Source organism: Macrotis lagotis, chromosome 2, assembly GCF_037893015.1.
Source record: "Macrotis lagotis isolate mMagLag1 chromosome 2, bilby.v1.9.chrom.fasta, whole genome shotgun sequence".
In the NCBI taxonomy this organism is placed as follows: Eukaryota; Metazoa; Chordata; class Mammalia; order Peramelemorphia; family Peramelidae; genus Macrotis; species Macrotis lagotis.
The window spans coordinates 319,809,928-319,828,802 of record NC_133659.1 but is presented as its reverse complement, the minus strand read 5'-3'; the positions used below and the strand labels follow the sequence as shown (position 1 = coordinate 319,828,802).

General features: G+C 44.4%; 1 protein-coding gene across 1 annotated transcript in view; it reads right to left on the bottom strand.

Moving 5' to 3' along the window:
• The window catches only part of UTP20 (UTP20 small subunit processome component), a 96,609-nt gene that overhangs the window by 72,109 nt on the left and 5,625 nt on the right, over positions 1-18,875 (bottom strand). The window contains exons 3-15 of the mRNA XM_074226688.1: positions 16,450-16,516; positions 16,190-16,322; positions 14,776-14,964; positions 13,749-13,830; positions 12,038-12,175; positions 9,504-9,659; positions 8,867-9,013; positions 8,656-8,790; positions 7,157-7,234; positions 6,279-6,457; positions 1,696-1,854; positions 1,283-1,371; positions 371-476 (exon numbers count right to left, since the gene is read on the bottom strand). Coding sequence (XP_074082789.1) covers positions 371-476; positions 1,283-1,371; positions 1,696-1,854; positions 6,279-6,457; positions 7,157-7,234; positions 8,656-8,790; positions 8,867-9,013; positions 9,504-9,659; positions 12,038-12,175; positions 13,749-13,830; positions 14,776-14,964; positions 16,190-16,322; positions 16,450-16,516 — 1,658 coding nt within the window. The remainder of the gene's footprint in view (positions 1-370; positions 477-1,282; positions 1,372-1,695; positions 1,855-6,278; positions 6,458-7,156; positions 7,235-8,655; positions 8,791-8,866; positions 9,014-9,503; positions 9,660-12,037; positions 12,176-13,748; positions 13,831-14,775; positions 14,965-16,189; positions 16,323-16,449; positions 16,517-18,875) is intronic.

The following is an 18,875-nucleotide window of genomic DNA, read 5'->3' as shown; positions in this document are numbered from 1 at the left end:
TATAACCTATGTCACTTACCTTTCAATGTGTGTGTGTGAAGGAGAGAATTTGACACTCAAAATTAGAAAAAATGTTAAAATTGATTATTTACACATAGTTGGGGGGGGAAAAATAATATATTAAAATTAGACTTAATAGGAAAGAGAGACAGAGAGAAGCCTCCCTTTTAAAGGTAAGCAGGGACCCGAAGGCACCGAAGGGGACCATCGGGGAGCCCCCCTTTCTCCAAAAACCATCAGAAGATACTGAGTCTCATCCCAATCACCTCGATGTGCCTCAGGTTCCTCCTCCACAGAATGGGGGTGTCACCAGTGGGATAAGAGGGGGTGGGATCTGTTCAGAGGTCCCCATTCTGCCGCGCATACTCACTCCAACAGTTTCTTCACTCGCTCTGCAGGAAGCAGTTGGAGAACATCAGCAGACTCTTCAAGACTCAGCAGCGCACTGACGGCCTGGCACAGGACAAACAGTTTCCCTGTGACAGCAGGTCAGAAACAGAGGTCAGAACCAGTGGAGTGAACACATGTTCTTCATCCTCAGATCTGGGGGGAAAAAGTACTCTGGGAATTTTTAACAATGGAACACCTGACAAACAATAGATACTTAAAACTATTTCAAGATGAAATAGCTAGAGAACAAGAGAAGGAAGAGACACGTGATGAACCTCATAAAGACAAACATCCTTTATTGGGGGGGTGGGGGGGAGACAAAGACTGAGACTGAAATGAAGACCAGGGGAACCTGACCCTCTTGGCAGCACCTGCCTCCCAGGGTGGTGGAGGCAGTAAATGTGCTCCCAGGTCCAGGGCTCTGTTGACCTGAGGTATTGGGGCTGTTACTATCGTTGCAACAAGGGAGGATGGGGTTGAGTGGAGCCAGAGTACTCTGGGGAGGCCAGTTCCTGGAACAGAGAATAATGGACCCCTTCCTGCCTCAAACGGTGGTCCCAAGCAAAGCATTCTTTTTGTTTTTCTAAATTCCTACAAATTCATAGACCTTGGGATAGATTCCTCTAATTCATGCTTCAAATACCATTGGGGGGGGGGTTGACCACCTTCACATGGGCAGAGAAAGAGACAGACCTGGACATGGACACGGACACAGACACACAGATACATAGACACAGTCAGACACATACAGACAGACACAAAGACACACATACACATACATACAGACATACAGACAGACACAGACAGACACACAGACAGGGCCAACAGTGAAGTCATTACTCCCCTGGGGTGTTTTGGATGCAACCACAGAGGTACATTAGGAACTACGCACCTTTCCCAACAGTGCCATCCTCCAGGGACGCCAAGGAGGAGTTGATGAAGCCTGTGACCAGAGGTACAATGCTCTCTCTCTCAATGGGTCTGAGCAGGAGAAGGGAGGGGAAGAAAAAAACCTCATCAGCTTCCAATGGTCTGTTCATCTAGCAGCTCTTGGACAATGGAAGGCAAGCTCCTTGAGGGCAAGATTCGGGCTATCTCACCTAGCACATAAGGCTGATGTAAGGAAGCTAAAGTCGCCACATTTAATGAATGAAATTTTTCCTGAGAAGGGAAAGTCTGAAAGACCTGTGATTCCACTGAAATGAGACTGTCCCGGTGAGAAAGGTGGCTCTTGGGAGGCACCCAGTCCCTGACCCCTGGTACTCCTCTAACTCACTAGAGGTGCATCTGAGGTGCATCACTTACCGAAGGTGAGGCAGCACCACAAGCGCCGCCCAAGAGCAGGAAAGAGAAATGGCCTCTGCGCTGGGTGGTGACTGGATGAGGGATAAGACGTGACCCAACACTGATAGCAACTCAGACTCTCCACCGGAGGTCTTGGTCTTCTTCTGTCTTGTACGGAGTCTGCAGGACAAAGAGACCAAGGGAATGAATATACCTTTAAAATAGAAAGGAGAAGGGCGTCACCAAGTCAAGGACATTGGTCATGATGTGTACTGACCAAGGACTTTCTCTGCTCTGATGAGAAAACTGCCATGTCAACCCCCCCCCCAGAAGGGCCCCAAGGAACCATTTGGCCCAACCCCCCCCCCAAAAAAATTACAAGGTAAGAAAACTGAGGACCTCACAGGTGAAGTACTTCAAGGTCAGAGAAAGAAAGCATCAGAAGCAGGACCCGACCCTAAGGGCTCCTTCCCCAGAGGTTTAGACAGACACAACTGCTGTCTAGTCAAAGGGGGGAGGACTACAAGTGTCCTTCAGTAGCCTGGAGCAGCCCTGAGACTTTGGGGACACCCTGATTAGATAGACACATACAATAGGAGAGGTCCCAGGGGCATAGACTTGGAGTTAGGCAAGTTGGTCCCCAGAACCACCCAGCCAACCCATTCGTTTCAACAGGTGAGGACAGAGGTCAGAAGTTGAAGTGACTTGCTTAGAAAGAGTAAAGGGAGCCGTGAAAGTAAGGTGGCATCTTCTCTGTGATGGGGTGGTTTTTTTTACATTGTTTAAAGATTTACTGACTTGTTCTCTTTTCACCCTCTCCAGCAAATACCCAAATAATGACCACTTCCCCACCCCACCAAGTACAATTCTGATGAAAGCTGTTTATCCATAATGAATAGAGAGGAAAAAATGAAACATACAGAAAAGCAGGGGGGACATTAATATTTACAGATGCAAAGGGATATAAGCAAACACAGAAGAAAATATTCAAGCATCAGGACAGAATATAGAAAGTATTAAAATGCTGTGTAGAAAGAACATCCAGTTTCCGGCCCCCTGCAGCAGTGGAGGACTCTGGGGTGGAAGGTACCCCAGAGACTATAGATTCTGCGATGGGCGGTTCAGTTTTGAGGGGAATGCCTTTTATTTATATTTTTATGAGTCAGATAGGCATATATGTTGGGAAGTAAGAAATAAAAGGTGGCCAAGACAAAAGCCTTCAAAACAGACAGAAAGGATGGACATGTGCTTGAACTCAGTGGTGCGTTACCGATGCTGGGGGCTGCACCAGACGTGCAACCTTTCCTCACAACCCCTGTTCACATCCCTGCAGTCACCAGGTAAACCTACTGGCTCTTCTTTATTTCCTCACTGTCACTAAAAGGCAGAAACAAACCCAGTAAAATCCCCATTCTAGTGGCTCCCCAAAAAAGCGAGGCTGCAAGTCTTCGGGAGCAGCTCAGGCCTCTCTTGCACCAGTCTAAGGGAGGCTCGTGTGAAAGGTGTTAACTCCAAGAACCTGAGCCATGTGAGGACCACACCCAGTCACATGCTCAGCTGTCTTTCTTTGTTAAAACAGAGGTCTGTGGGGGTAGAGGCAATATCAGAAGGGAGATCCAGAAACGCATATGATGGAAAAAAGGCATCAACAAAATCTTTAAATAAAACAAGCTTTTTGTGTAAAAATGAAGAACAGAGGACAATCAGTTTTAGTGTTTGGTGGGACTGTACTCATCTCGCTGTTACATTAACTGCCAGAGAGCCTCTCAGGAATAGAAAGCAGGATTCTACAACTGGGACTAAAATGGCCTTGACACAAAAGGCTGTAGAAAAGTTTGGTTTCCAAATTCAAATCCTGACTCTGCCATTTTCTATTTCTGCAGTCGCCAAGCTTTAGCTTCCTTTCCCATGTGTGAAATGGAAGGCTTGAGGGTTCCTCCAGGGTCTAAACTGAACTTCTTATGAATTCAAATTAGAAAGGCCAGAAAAGGCTCCTCCAGGACTGCTGGGGCTGCTTTGTGATAGCTGTCTTAAGGGCCAGAAAAATGCAAAATTAAATAAAATATCAATGAAATATCAAGAGTTCCATCCGGATAGGACAATGTGACAGCCAAAATATAATGATCCTATTCCCAAGAGCAATTAGCATTTATGCAGCACTTTATGCTTTGCCAGGCATGTTGCAAATATTCATTAAATATTCCCCAAGCCTGGGAGGAAGGCTCCAGGGACCAGCCCCATTTTATAGAAGAGAGAGCCAGGCAAGGCGGCCCTGGTCCCATGGGCCTTTCCCAGGTTCTCCCTACCACCTTCGGAAGGGACCTTCAAGAACACTCATTAACTTTTATTAACACAAGATCTGGACAAGGGTTCAAGGTACGACAGAGGCATCTTGGGCAGCCCCTGGTGGTGTGGCTCCAGCCTTTGTCTGGGCTCAGAGATCTCTGCCTGATGGATGGGGGGGGGCACACAGGACACCTTGAGGTCATGCAGCCTCCCCCCCATCCTAGGGGTGCCCCTATCACAGTCAAGGCCAACAGAAAAAGAAGTTTCAATCTGGCCACATAGAGATGGCACTTCTTAGGGACATCTGCCAGGTTCATGAGGCTACCTCTTAAAATCCCCCATTTGATCAGATGATCAATCCAGAAATTGTTCTGTTTTGAAAAGGTTTTCTGAAAGCACCAATGTAAATAAGCAAACACACTTTAAAGGAAGAGTGTGAACAGTTCAGTGGTGCCTTAGCAGTCCCCCATGACCCACTACGATGCTTGTGCAAGGTTTCATTTTAGTTAGACTTTTCTGAGGTGAAAACTGGAAAAGATCAGAAATTCATTTGTAACTCAAGGTCTTTAAAGAACTTTCTGGACACTGAGAGGTCCAGTGACTGCCCGGGATCCCCTGGCTCTTACGGACCAGTGGTCTGGGCCCTGAACCCAAGGGTCAGGATGTCAAGGCCAGCCCTGTACCCTCTGCAGAGCTGAGCTGAAGCTGTTCCTAAAACTCAAACAGAAAAAGTCAACCACCATCTGCATCCATCCAACAGCAGACATCAGTCCCAACTTCTAATATGGGATGACCACCGTGAAAACTGACTTTGTAACAGGGATGCTGATCCCCAGTCTTCTAAATAACCAATCATAGGGGTAGCTAGGTGGCACAGTGGATAAAGCACCGGTCCTGGAGTCAGGAGTACCTGGGTTCAAATGCGGTCTCAGACAATAATTACCTATCTGTGTGGGGCCTTGGGCAAGCCACTTAACCCCATTGCCTTACAAAAAAAAAATAAAAAATAACCACTCATAATGAGGGCCACTAAACATATCATTTATGAAGGAAAGACACTGCTGGAGGAAAAGAGCTAGAAAGAAATCTCTGTACTGTCTTAAGCCAAGACTAACAAAAAGAAAAATAAAAAAGTTGACCAATAAAACAACTTTTACACTTCCTCAAAGAATCCCTTTATGCTCCAGTTACATTAAAAAAAAAAGTTCAGTCCTCAAAGAAATGTACCGAGGCACACGACTACATTATCACAGACTCTCTTCTTGGAGATGAGACAAGGAAAAGAGGAGTGCGTGAAAACCAAACCAAAGGTCAAACGGAACAGCACTGGACAGTGTAGGGATAAGAAACAACCTGAAATTTAGACAGAGGTAATTCTGCAAGGCCCTCAGCTAATCACTCACAGTAAGCAGCAGATCCTAGGCCAGCCAAGTGTCCCAACAGTGTCTACCAGAGAAATAGCAAACAAAACTGTAAAGTAAATCTGTTTGGGAGATGAAAGGAAGGACTGCAGTGGAGGGATCTTGCTATAAATGGCAAAAGCAGATCAGTCATTGTTTGAGGGTGACCAGCTTTGGGGCCACTTGTGCTCCAGAAAATCTGGGCAGAACCTCAAGGGGCTGTCACAAAGCCCAGGGGCTGCTCACCCTTGTGGTGGCATGGATTCCTTGGGCCTTCAGTCTGGAGAAGTTCAGGAATCCCTTTTCAGATTAATGGTTTTAAAATGAGTAAAATAAACTGCATAGGATTGACAAGAAAGTCAATTCTATTGAAATATAGTTATCAACACATTAAAAAAAAGGAAAGTACATAGGTGAAGGACCCCAAGCCTAGTCCCACCAGAAGATGCTTTTTATCACATCCATAACAAAGAGTCATCTAGCCCCTTCTGAGTGGAGAAAATCTTCCCTCTCCCCCCCCAGGAAAGGCTAGGGGGTGGGGATAGGGCCGGCTGTGGATTCATCAGCTGGTTTTGCTTAATACTTTCTGCTGAGAAGGGGAAATCACCCCAAAATGACTAAATTCTCAACTGTTTCCCAGAATGGCCAGACCCATCCGCAGCTCTCCCAACAGGCCTCAGTGGACTTGAGGCCAGTCAGGTTGTGGACAAGGTTTTCTTTATTCTGAACCTCTAATGGGCCTCCCTGGCCCCTAGCCCCAAAATCTGCCACCTGGGACTACTCAAGGGTGAATGTAATCCCTCTTCATGAGAGCACAAATAACCAAGTATTGACTGGTAAGAGTCCTAGAGCTTCTCACAGGCCTGTCATTTCCTTCCATCTTGACCAGGGAGAGCCAGACCCCAGAGAGTCACTCACCCCACAGGCCTCGCCTTGAAAGTCAGGGGGTATTTTTCAATAGCCATGGAGCCGATGATGGGCGGGGGAGCTTTGTTCAGAATGAGCTTCGCCAGGATGGCCAAGGCCTCCTCTTTGGCAGCAACGTCATCAGTCAAGAAGCAGTTCTCAACATACTCCAAGAAAGTTGGCAGGAAAAGCTAAAAGAAATCAAAAGAAGCCCCCAGTCAGGTGGGGGACAGAGCTGGACTTTTATCTCCTTAGATTGGGATTCGAATTTCAGTGCTGCCCATGAAGCCCTCAGGGTCTCAGCTGGGTTGGACTAGCTATATTCCTATAACAGCTTCCACACTGCCCTAGCAGAAGACTAAAAGGAATTCTGAGAACTCAGGCCCTCATGCCTACCCACTCTCCCCAATTTAGACCCTGAACACACCTGGCCTCAGCCAGCCCAGACCCAAGCCCCGTCAGCTGGTGAAGCACCAAGCCTTACCACACATGTTTAGTGACTGACTAAATGAAAAAAGGCCTAGGAACCAGCAAAGGAGGGAAGCCAAAGGTGATGGATGCCAGTCCTGCTCCACTGCCCTGCTGAGAACCCCAAGGACATCGAAAGGTCCTGTGAAAGCTTCTCATGAGGCAGATTGGGAGGCCATCATTCAGACCAAAACTTTTGACTGCCTCTCATATATGGCAGGGGTTCTTCACCCTGTCTGTGCCTAAGACCCCTTGGGCACTTGGTCTGGTGAAGCTATGGACTCCTCCTCAGAATAACGTTGAAATGCATACAAAAAGACAAAAGGTTTACATAGGAAACCCAACAGAAGTGAAAAATAAAGGCCTCTAATTTTCTTTACAAGCTCATGGATCCCCAAAATATGTCTCTAGACCTGGATTACCTGTTCAAACTGCTTCATAGCAAACATTCCTCTGGAGAAATCAAAAATCAACCGTCTTTCAAATCCACTTTCAAATGTCTGTGGAATAGAAACAGAGTTAGAGGTAGGAACCAAAGTGCCCAGGACAGGCTCCCAGAAAATAGTAGTTGGAGAGGGCGACATGAAATCTGACTGCTTTATACAGGTTCCTGATAACCAAACCCCACAGGAAAACAGAAAGAACTGTTTAAAGGAGCAGGGTTCAAGTCCTGGCTCTGCCCAAAAAGTCACTGTCCTTGTTCCTCATCTAACAAATAAGGGGGAACTTTAAGTCTCTGATGGGCTGATAGCAGATAAAAGGGAAGGACTCTGGCCAACGGTTCTTAGGGCATCTTGCCCCTCTCCCCAGCCCTAGCAGTCAGGATGGAGAAGCCTGTGGATCCCTTTACAGAATCATAGGTTTAAATGCCTAAAATAAAACATATGGAATTTACATAGGAAATCAACTCTACTGAAATGGAGTTCTCAAGACCCTAAAAAAACAAGTTCATGGATCCCACATTAAGAACCTATATTGGGGATGGCTAGGTGGTGCAGAGGCTAGTGCACCGCCCTGGAGGCAGGAGAACCTGAGTTCAAATCCAGCCTCAGACACTTATAATTACCTAGCTGTGTGGCCTTGGGCAAGCCTTTTAACCCCATTTGCCTTGCAAAAACCTTAAAAAAAAAAAACCCCTATGTTGGATGCCACTGGCTATCCACCTACAGTCAGAGAAAGGCCCATGTAAAAACCATGGACTCTGTGCCTCAAGGCAAGGCCACAGGCAATGGATGCCACAGTCCTGCTTCATTGGATAGCCTTCTGCCACTGCTGGCTTCCCAGGTACATGAACGAGAAATTGGAGAAGATTCAGGCTAAGAATCCAAGCAGGTGAGTGGGAGGAGGCATGAGAGCCAGTCTGACAGGGGTGTCAGACTGCCATGCTCTATTCCAAGCCTCCCCCGTCTAAGCAAGAGGTGAGGAGAGCTTCACCACAGGGCTCAGGAAGCCCTGCCAGGTCTTGTGGCCTGGGCCAAGTGACCTGACCCCTCGGAGCTACAGGACATGCTCTCTGGCCATAAGCTACAGAAGGGAAACTCCTCTGCACAAACGGAGGAGGTCCACACAGATGAAATCACACCCACATCTCACTTCCCATCAAAAAAAGCAGCTGAGTCTATGGTAGCCTTGATGGTCTGGGTGCATCTGGGACACTGTAGGCCAAACATTATAGGAGAGAAAGGAACAAAAATGGAAGCCACTTGAAGTGGCAACTGAATCCATTGTGTCAATCAAAATGTCTCATGTGGTACTGAGGACAGATGAGGCCCCCAACAGTGGAAAGGGCATCCAGTCTCAAGTCAGAGGGCCTGGGTTCAAATGCAGACAAAGGGCATCTTACAATCTTAGTCAGAGACTAAGCCTTTCTGGGCTGCTTCTGAGGTAGCCCTCAGCCTTGGGACCACGACAGGTTCATTACCTTTCCCACAATTTTCCGGATGAGGGTCTCTGGCATGGAAACGTTTTCACCCAAGGCTAATGCAGAAATCACCTCAAGGAGGATCTTCCGGCAAGATGTAGAAAGACCAGGGATGTCGAATGTTTGCAATAATATCTGGAAAACCAAAGAACATGTTAGAATGGCTCTCGGGGTCCCCATGGCTTGCCCATGGAGAAGGCTGGAGACTCACCGTACAAACTGCTTCAGGCTGCGCAACTTTGGAGCCACTGGCGTGTCTCACCAGGATGAGGTAGATCTGCAGCAGTCTTTCCAGCTGGTCTGAACTGCCCATGCCGCAAGGTTTGGACATCTTCTCCTGAAGCTCCAAGATTGAATCCTGTGCCAAGGAGAGGGAAGGGCAAAGGCTGATCACTCCCCATGGATCACAAGCTCTTTGCTTAGGAAAATGTATGTGGAGTCTTGTGCTTAAGAAACATTAACTGATTACTGAATAAATGAGACACCCTCCAAACAGCTGTTTGCAATTTTCTAAAGTCTTTTTGGCTTTAAAAAATAAGATGTATTTAACATTAATCAGCACAGTCCATGAAAATCATTACTAGCCCAGGAAATGGACTCAGCAATTGTGTAGAATCTTCTTTTTGTTTGGCTGGCCCTGGGATGTCATTGGTTAGAGAAATTCCAGATGAGGAAATTCTCTCCACCAATGAAGACCTCAGTACCTGCCTACAATTTATAGTCTTACAGCAGCAAGCTGTCTAGGATTATGGATATGTGCAAGATCAAAAACCAACGGGTCAGAGGCAAGACTAAAGGCCAGCCCTCCTATCCTATTGCCACTTCATCCCTCCAAACCAAAGACTTACCTGCAAACATTCCCAAAACACTCCAAAATGGTCCTTATAGACATAGGCAGTTGAAGCCTTGACCATCTGCCTGAAAGCTTCAGCCACTAGGTCCCACGGCAGCTGGGTTTTGGTCTCAGTAATTGGGCCAAGTTTCCTTAGAATTACCTTGATTGCCTGGGAGAAGACAAGAGCATGGTTCCATTAATGCTTTTGCTCTGGTTTCCAAAGTTTACATAATAATAGCTAATAATAGGCAGCATTTATCAGCACTTGAAGGCTGGTCAAGTTATCCACAAATATCTTATCTCAATCCTCACAATAATCCCAGGAGGAAGAAGCTTTTATGCCCATTTTACAAATGAAGGAAGAAAGCAGACAGGATTAGCTGTGCCCAGATTCACAGAGCAAGGAAGTGTGAGGCTGGATTTTCACTCAGGATGTCTAGCTTCCAGGCCCAGGGCTCCTTCTGTCCAGGGTGCCACCAGTCGGGTGGCCTGCTTCCAGCTCACCAGGCCCTTCCATCCTTCACTCTCTGCTAAAGCCCATGGTCACTACACTTCCATGACACTGTCTCTCCATCTCATCCTCCATCATCCTCTTTTGCTTTTGCCTTCAAATCTTTCCAACATCAGGATCTTTTCCAATGCATCCCCCCTCTTCTCTTTATTTGGTCAATGTATCTGAGCCTCAGTTTCAGGCTGAGAGCCTGAATTAATGCCTTTAAATTTAAAAAGACATCTGACTGATATGACCTCCTCGCTGTCCAAGGGACTCCCAAAAGCACTGATTCTTTGGGGTGTTAAGCTTTCCTTATATATCCCACAGCTATACATTACTGATAGAAATCTACAGCTGTCACTGCGTGGATCTTTGTCAGCAGGGCGATGTCTTTACTTTTCAGGGTGTTTCAGATCTGCCATGACTTCCTTTCCAAGAAGCAAGTGTCTTTTGATTTTTGAGCCCAATGATATAAAACTGACACTGCTTCCATTTCTTCTTACTTTGCCAGGAAATGATGGGACGAGCTGTCAAGATCTGAGGTGTTTTGATGTTAACCTTCACACCTCACTTGAAATGACTGAAAATGTTCAACTTTGATGTTCATATTTGAGGAATAGACAAACGTAGACTTTAGTGGCATAGACAAAGCAAGTTTTTAGAGGATAAAAAATGCTTTAAAAATCAGACACCTAAGGTTCACTCAAGTACCACTACTGAGTAGGTTAAACGATGTGCCCATGTGCACCAGCAAAAGAAACTTCCTCATCCGGAGCTCCCAACATTCATAAAATCACAGATCCGATTCCAGGAAAAAATGGACAGGACGGATGGATGAACACATGAATGAAACTACAAAAAACAATTTTTTGTTTCTATTATAAAATTACCTATGCCATTCTTACAACTGTTTCCATTCAACTCTTTGACTAAAGCAATGTCTCAGAATCTGGTCCCCTTACCTCTTTCACTGTCTTCCAGAGGATCTCTCAGCCACCCTCTTGCAGAGGAAGGCACACAGCCTTCTGGGAGTTTGGGATGGAGCCCAGCCCTGTGATTCCAGAGGCAAACTCCTCACCCCGCCCCTGCCAACAAGCCACTAATTTGTTGTCTTGGGGAATTGCCTGCAGTACTAACCATGGCAACTAGCACTGGAGTCAAATCCAAAATCAGGTCTTCCTGACTTCTACACATCAGTGATGTACAACTCAAAAAGAAATTGATCCCTGTAAGTCCTATTATTGTGACTTGGAAAACAAGTTATCATTATCCTTGTTCCACTGTTTCACTTATGTGGTCAAACATTTTCCTATTGTCTTTTAATCTGGAGGGCTGTACTAAGGAGCAGTTTGAGGCCTCTAGACCCAACTGTAGAGTATCTTGAAGGGGGGGCCCACAGTCTTCTGTGGACTCTAGTGGATCCTGGCTGCTGAGAATGGGTCTTCAGGAGTCAGACCAGAGGAGAATGAAGCCCAAAGTGGCAGGTAAACACCAACTAAGGCGTAGGAGACCAAGAATCAACCAACACTTAAGGCACAGCCGAGAAGCCCTTTGGAACAGGTTTAGGAGGACAAGGAAGGACTTGCTCTTCCTTCTCTCTATTTCTCAAATTCTTCTAGTCATCGCCTCCTTGTTGATTTATGGATCAAGCATCATTTCTCAGTTCCCTTGCCCTAAGTCTGGAGGGGAGTCAACAAATCTGGAGCAGAAATCTTTTATCTGTGCCCTGCTTCTTTGAAGGACTGCTTCGGGGAATTCCAGAATCCCTTTGGGATTTGGGGCAAACAGCCAAAACAAAGATTTCATTAGAGAAACAAGGAAAAAGGGATCCAACTGATAACCCAATGTAGGACCATCAGGGAGACCAAAGGGGAGAGCTGTCAGAGCAAGCCATTGAAGGAGTCTCAGGAAAATCAGAGAATCAGGAGAGGTAATTAATGAGCAAGCACGACTCCCTCTGCGTTCCCTCTCACTGCCCCTCCCCTTCCCCACCCCCAGGTCATTCTTTAGCTCTCTTCATTCCTCCATCCAGTCCCTTCCCCTCCCTTATTTACCTTGGAGGCACAGGAGTGGAACATATTTCTAACTCCTTTGCACATTTCAAAAAGTAACTGTCCAACACCTTCCACTTTTGTAGGATGTTTGCCAAGGTCAAGAAACATTAAATTAAAGAGGCTGTCTTGATCTGAAACCTAGAAAAAAATCCAAGAAGGATATCATTCAGCTTAAAAAATATCCAATTGGTAATCAATTATCTAATTTGCTTCCTATTTATTTGTTAACTGTTGGGGGGGGTATAATTAAGTAAACATACCCTTTTGTGAATACTTGTCAAAAGACCTGTTACCTCAAGATTCATAGCAATCACAATTAGCTCATCATATAAGGTATGCTCTGTGCCCCTCAAAAGAAATGACATTAATTCATGCTTCTGTGTGGTTTACAAAAGACAGTGGAGATTTTGTTCTTTTATCACAAAACATTACAAATACTGACTTCACTGCCCCCTGAATGAGTTTGTGCCTACCCTCCCCCATCTAAGTCATTACAGATCTCCTTATCTCATCATCGATCAATAAGCAAAGATTAAGTCCCCCCTCCCTGGTACACTGCTAAGACCTTCGAATACAAATGCAACCAATGAAAGCATCCTGACTTTCCAGGGACTGATGGCAGCCTGTGCCCCCCCTCCTGTCCAGGACCCCAGAGTTTTCCCATTCCTTCCATTCACCCTATTCAGCACATGTGTGTATGCCCGTGTGTGTGTGTGTGTGTGTGTGTGTGTGTGTGTGTGTGTGTGTGGTGGCTGTGAGCCATCTCTTCTTCTTTTGCTTCTATTCCTACTCTTGGCTCTGGTACACACAGTCCTGGCCTAATGAATGCTCTAGCCAGTGAGCTGGCTATCAAAAGGACCATATAGGGGTGAAATCAAAAGCAGCCTTTCATAAATACACTAAAAAATGCATACTATAAACATGAGGAAGCACGCAACAAAAATTCAAAGGGTGCACTGCTTTAGAAGAACCATGACCTAAACTCTGGGGAAATTCAACTGAATCTGGCAGGACAAATCTTTCCAGAACAGCATCTAGGACATGGGCCAACCCTGTGCTAGAGACTGGGAGCCCAGGTTCCCCTTCTTCTTCACAGCCATCTATCAGTTTGTTCTTTAATATTCTGACAACTCAATTTCAGTCACTGGATTCCTTGGTAGTCACATACATTCTATTTTATTGCACCTGAAAACAAACTGTGAGCAGAGATCTGGAGGATTCCCCAGACTGACCCAAACAAAAAGGGGAATAAGATAACCCACCTCTCCACCCCTCCTCCCACACTAGCTTCCCAGAGAGGGAAGGAGGCACAAGGACCAAAGGGACTGGGAGATGCCGGAGGGAGGGGCTACTTTGCCTTTGTATCCCCACAGCCTGGCCCAGAGTTCTGGGATCTCATCCTTGAGGTCACCTCTCCAACAACACCTGCCTATGGTGTACCCTCCCCTCTCCCTGCAGCCTTCCTCCAGTTCTCCAGGCATTGTCTAGAGGCCTCCCTCTAGCTCTCTAACCAGTCTAGGTTTTACCTTGGTCAATGGCTGTTGGTTCTTGTCCAAGCCGCTATGGACTGAACTGAATTTAAAGCAAGGACACACTATAAAAGCTGCTTCTTTCTATTCTGGAAGGTATCTACTTGATGAATAAGTAATTACATAAATACTTTTTAAAAAAATACATGTTTAAAGTACATTTTTAAAAATAGAGGGCTTACCTTTCTCATCAAAAACGTAAAGCTTTCTGCTGCAAAATTCCTTATATGTAGTTTGTGGTGAGCCAGGAGCGTACTGTATAAACTGGAAAAGAAGAGGGAGATAATAGATAACCAATAGCCGGTTCAATACTTGAGGCAGCTCTTCAATAGTGACTGAAAGGGCAGAGGCCTGGTGGAGGCGGGGGGGGGGGGGTGTCCTCATCCACCTCTCTGAGGAGAAGCACCATGAAAGCCAAGTGAGAAAACCAAGGACAAAGAAAATCAGTGTTACAGACTCCAGGGAAGCCCAGTTATGTCTGAGTAAGGAGGCAGAGGAGGCTGCAGGTGGTCCTACTGTGGCCTGGAGGGGAAGGACTGCTGTGAGGGCTCCGGGAGCTGGGGTCCCTGCTGGGATGTAGACTCAACCACCCAACCGCTGGGAGAAGTGACCTTGATGGATGAATGTCTCTGAGTGTCTGTCATCCCTGTTCCCAAAGACTGAGAAGATGAATGTGAGACTGTGCCCCAATCCCATCCTCCTGTTTGGGAGAAAATTGTCTGGCAACAGGTTTAGATAGCTCTCTACATAACTACCTATGTTTTGAATACTTCTGTATGTCTTCTCGGGATGTGGCTATATGAAGCTGGGCTGCTAATCCCTGGCAGTTAATGCTGGGGACAACACAGTGGAATGGAGGTTCAAGTCAACAGTTGACTGAGAAGAGACACCCCCAAGCTCTCAGGGGTATACATACCCTTAGGCCATAGACAGCAAAGAGAACTTTGCTCAGGGGCTCAATATGATTGAGAGAGTAAGGGTGGTGAGAAGGATTCTCAGAGCTTAGAGGGCTCCAACCGAATTTTTTAAAAATCAGCTGTTTTATTTTGTTTTTGGAATTTATATCAAAATGTGCTCTAAAATATTAAAAAGGTAGGGGAGGAGGAGTTTGGACAATGAATTAAGGAAGGCAATGGGACAGAAGGCTAAAATGATAGCCTAGGGGAAGACAAACATCAGGGAAGCTGACAAATCAAAAGAAAAAATTACCTGTATATAGCTGGCATGTCCTTGACCATAAGTCTCCAAAGGTACTTGTAGAGGTAAGAGAGGGCGGTAAAAGCCCATTCCAACAACTCAGTGTCCTGGGTCTCTAAAATTGCTGTGATGGCCAGGAAAAAATCTTTAAAATTTGGATAGAAGTCAGTCTGCAGATCCCGAGCCAGCTGAACAACCAGGCTGCATTGGGAAAAATTTAAAAAAGGCACTGATGATGTCAAAACACAAAGACTCCAAAATCTCCCAGGATGTGGAGCATAAACAGAAAGTGAGAGGGGATGTGGGAAGGCCTCGTGGTCATCACAAATACATATAGATATATGGAAACAGAGAGATACACACAGATCTATAGATCTATAGACAGATATAGATAGACATAAAGATGTATATACACACATAGATCTATAGATCTATATCTATATACATCTATAACGCCTATATATGTATACCACTGTTGTAAGCCAATGCTTTAAGTGTATATATTTTAAAAAATAAAAACATTTCCTAATCAAAACAAAAGCACTGTTAATAATATATAAACAAAGGCAACATTAAAAGAATGAACTGAAAAGGATTTATACCTTTGGCAAGCATTTCCAAATTGCAAATGCCTTTTTGATTAATTTTAAAAATCACAAGGATCTGACTGCTCAAGAAAACATACACACACACACACACACATACATATACATATACATGTATATAGCCATGTTATAATATATTGTAAGTATACTACATATGGTATACATGATGTACTATATAATGTTTAATTATAACTATATTCACCACTGCCTTACATTGATGCTTCCGTTTTGGTTTTCAAATAGCACATGTTAAAGTATAGATTCTTTTTGTTTCTGACTCAGAAACCACTGATAATTCTGTCATATAGCAAAGCTCTGTGATTGTGTAGGTTCCGAGATAAGAGAGGGCCTTAAAAACAATACTCTGCTACCCATCGTACTCCTCCGGCCTGGAGCCCCTGCTCTCACTAGCTATCCATTGGCACATGTGGTCTTTGAGAACCCAGAATCAGTTCTCAAGACTTGAGGAAGACTCTAGTAGGAAGTTGTGTCATGAGTGACCACAGCCCTGTCCATCACCACCAAGGGGCATCATCATGAGGCCTTCCCTTGTTTTTTTTTTTAGGTTTTTGCAAGGCAATGGGGTTAAGTGGCTTGTCCAAGGCCACACAGCTAGGTAATTATCAAGTGTCTGAATGCAGATTTGAACCCAGGTACTCCTGACTCCAGGGCCAGTGCTTTATCCACTGCACCACCTAGCTGCCCCCATCATGAGGCCTTCCCAAAGGAGGTGGGACTCCTTTCGGGCTCCAGTAGGAGGACCTCTTTATTGAATGAGCAGACACACTATGGGGCCTTCGACCCAAGAACCTACAACTTACTCCAGAAGTGGCTGATAGGCCAGGCTGTGTTTGACCTGCAGGTGGGTCTTCAAGCTCAAGACAATCTCATTCTGATGGTAAACCAGTTGATTGAAGGACTGACACTTGCCAGTAACTTCTTTGTAAAATTTACCTATAAGGGGGGGAGAGGGGAAGGAATTACTCTTGCTATTATATAGCAATACAGAGTTATTTGTTAACTGAGAAAACATTCAATATGCTGTCTGACGAATGTAATAGTAAACCTTAACAAAACATACCAAAATGCTCTGTGAGGTTCAATTCTCTCCATTTCTGAAGTCCTTCATAAAAGTAGGTTTCCACCTCCTATAAAACCAAGACACCACAGTAGTCAGACAAGCCAAGTTTAAAACCCTCTAATCAAAACACAAGCATAGCTAGTAATTATACAAAAATGAGATTCCAAAGGGATTTTGAAAGGGATTTGCTACCACAGGCAAATCTTTCCAAATTGCAAATACCTTTTTTGTTTATTTTAAAAATGCAAAATTGGCTATTTAGGAAAACTTTATAGCAGTTCAGTTTCATGAGTTACTATTATTTGTACTGAGATTTCATCCATATAATGCCTTAATCAGTATAACTTAGTTTTCAGGTAAATTCCCTAGTTAACCTCTTTCTATCTACTGTTTCTTTCCCTATTGCTTTCAAATGTCTAAAGCTCCACCAACCTTGAAAACCCCTGACTAGATCCTTCTAGCCCCTCTCATGTATCATCCTCTATCTTTCTTCCTTTGCTCAGGGAAACAATTCATTACCTCCACTTCCTTTCATTCATTCCTAACTCATCCACTGAAATAACTTTATCCAAAGTTACTGATGATTTCTTAATTGTCAAGTCAGATGTTTTGTTCTCAGTCCTCCTCTTTCACTTAGTGATCTCATCAGCACCCATGTGTTTAACTACCATCCTTATTCAAATGATGCAGAGAATCATGGAATCGTGATTCCCAACCTGACCACCACCTTCAGTCCCACCTCACTCTCTTTGATCAACACATTCATATAAATCCCTAAAATTTACCCACCACCCAACAATGGTCACAAAATCCAATGAGCAAGTCTAGTAAGGCACTTCTTTCAACACAGACCTGTCCAGAAAGTCAGCTAGCGCCCCCCCACCCCCACCCTTCAGTCAGCAAAACCAGGGCAGGACAACCTCCCGGCACCTCCAGAGATGGGGCAAATGCAGCCTGCCAGGGTGGAGGGCTCCCCTGAGAATGCCCCAGGCTGAAAACTTTGCAAGCCCCCAAGACCTTTGCAAGCCCTCAGACCAGGAGCTCTGAGTTCCTCAACACTCTGATTTGAGAACTTCTTAACCTTAAAGATCCAGGGGATCCAAACCATAGGATATGGAGAGCAATCAGTCATACAATAAATATTTAAGTGCCTATTACATGTCACACTGTGCTAAATTCTAGGAATACAAAAAAAAAAAAAATAAAAAAGAAGCAAAATATCGTCCCAGTTCTCAAGTAGTCCCTAATCTGAAAAAAGGTCAGGGGAAGGACCCAAGGGATCCAGGAGAAGACCAAGCTTATTTAAGAATTTACACTGAAGAGATGAGCAAATCAAGAAAATACCATCTATATAAACAAGTATTTTATACATGCACACACACACAAATACAAGTATTGCAAATCTAACTTCGTAACAACTGTTAGATGAGACTGAAAGGAAAAAATGGATCTTCCACAAGGAATTCATGAACAACTAGGAGAAACAGAACAAGAGATAAAGAATAGGCAAAACAAGTTCTGGAAGAAAAAAATGGGAAGGAGGAAATTTTGTTTGTCCTTCTTTCTTGAAGACCATGATATCATACAATGCCACCACAAGTACATGAATTGGATTTGAATGGGGGGGGGAGCTGTGCTAAATCACCAGCCTCACTTTCTCCTCCAGAATCAAGACAACTCTAGATGGCCCTGGAAGGAAGGTAGTCATCAGGGTTAAGTGACTTGCCCAGGGTCACATAGCTAGTTAGTGTCAAGTGTCTGAAATGGATTCAAACCAAACTCCTCCTGACTTAGTTGCACCTAATACACCTAGCTGCAGAATCACAGATTCCCTTTCAGAGCAAGAAATATGAGGGAAAAAAATCAAGAAACTGAAAAAAATTATTTTAAAAAGATGGCAAAAACTAACTTGGAAAACGGATTTAGGAAATAAATCATTAAATTCTCTAAAATCAAGTTCAAAAAACCAAAAAACCAAAAGCCCAGACACTATATTTTGAGAAATCATAAATGGAAACTGTCCAGAACTATTAGAACGATAAATTAAAATGTAAAGACTGGCAAATTGCCTTCTGCGGGGAGTGGGGGGAAGGAAGAAAGAACAGGGGGAAAATTGTAAAACTCAAAATAAATAAAATCTTCAAGAGAAAAAATTTAAAAAATAAAAAGAACCTAAATTTAAGGAAAAGATGGGCAAAAATCAAAATCACAATCACTGCAAAGAAACTCCAAAGACAAAAATCCCAGAAGTATCATAGTCAAAATCTAAGTTCTCAAGTTAAAGAAAACTTTATAAACATCCAAATGCTGTTCAGATACCACAGAATTAATGAGGATCACATATGATCGAGCAGCTTCTACTAAAAAAGAAAAGTTCAGAATACAACATTCCCAAAAGGAAAAATACAGTCTTATAAAAAAGACTA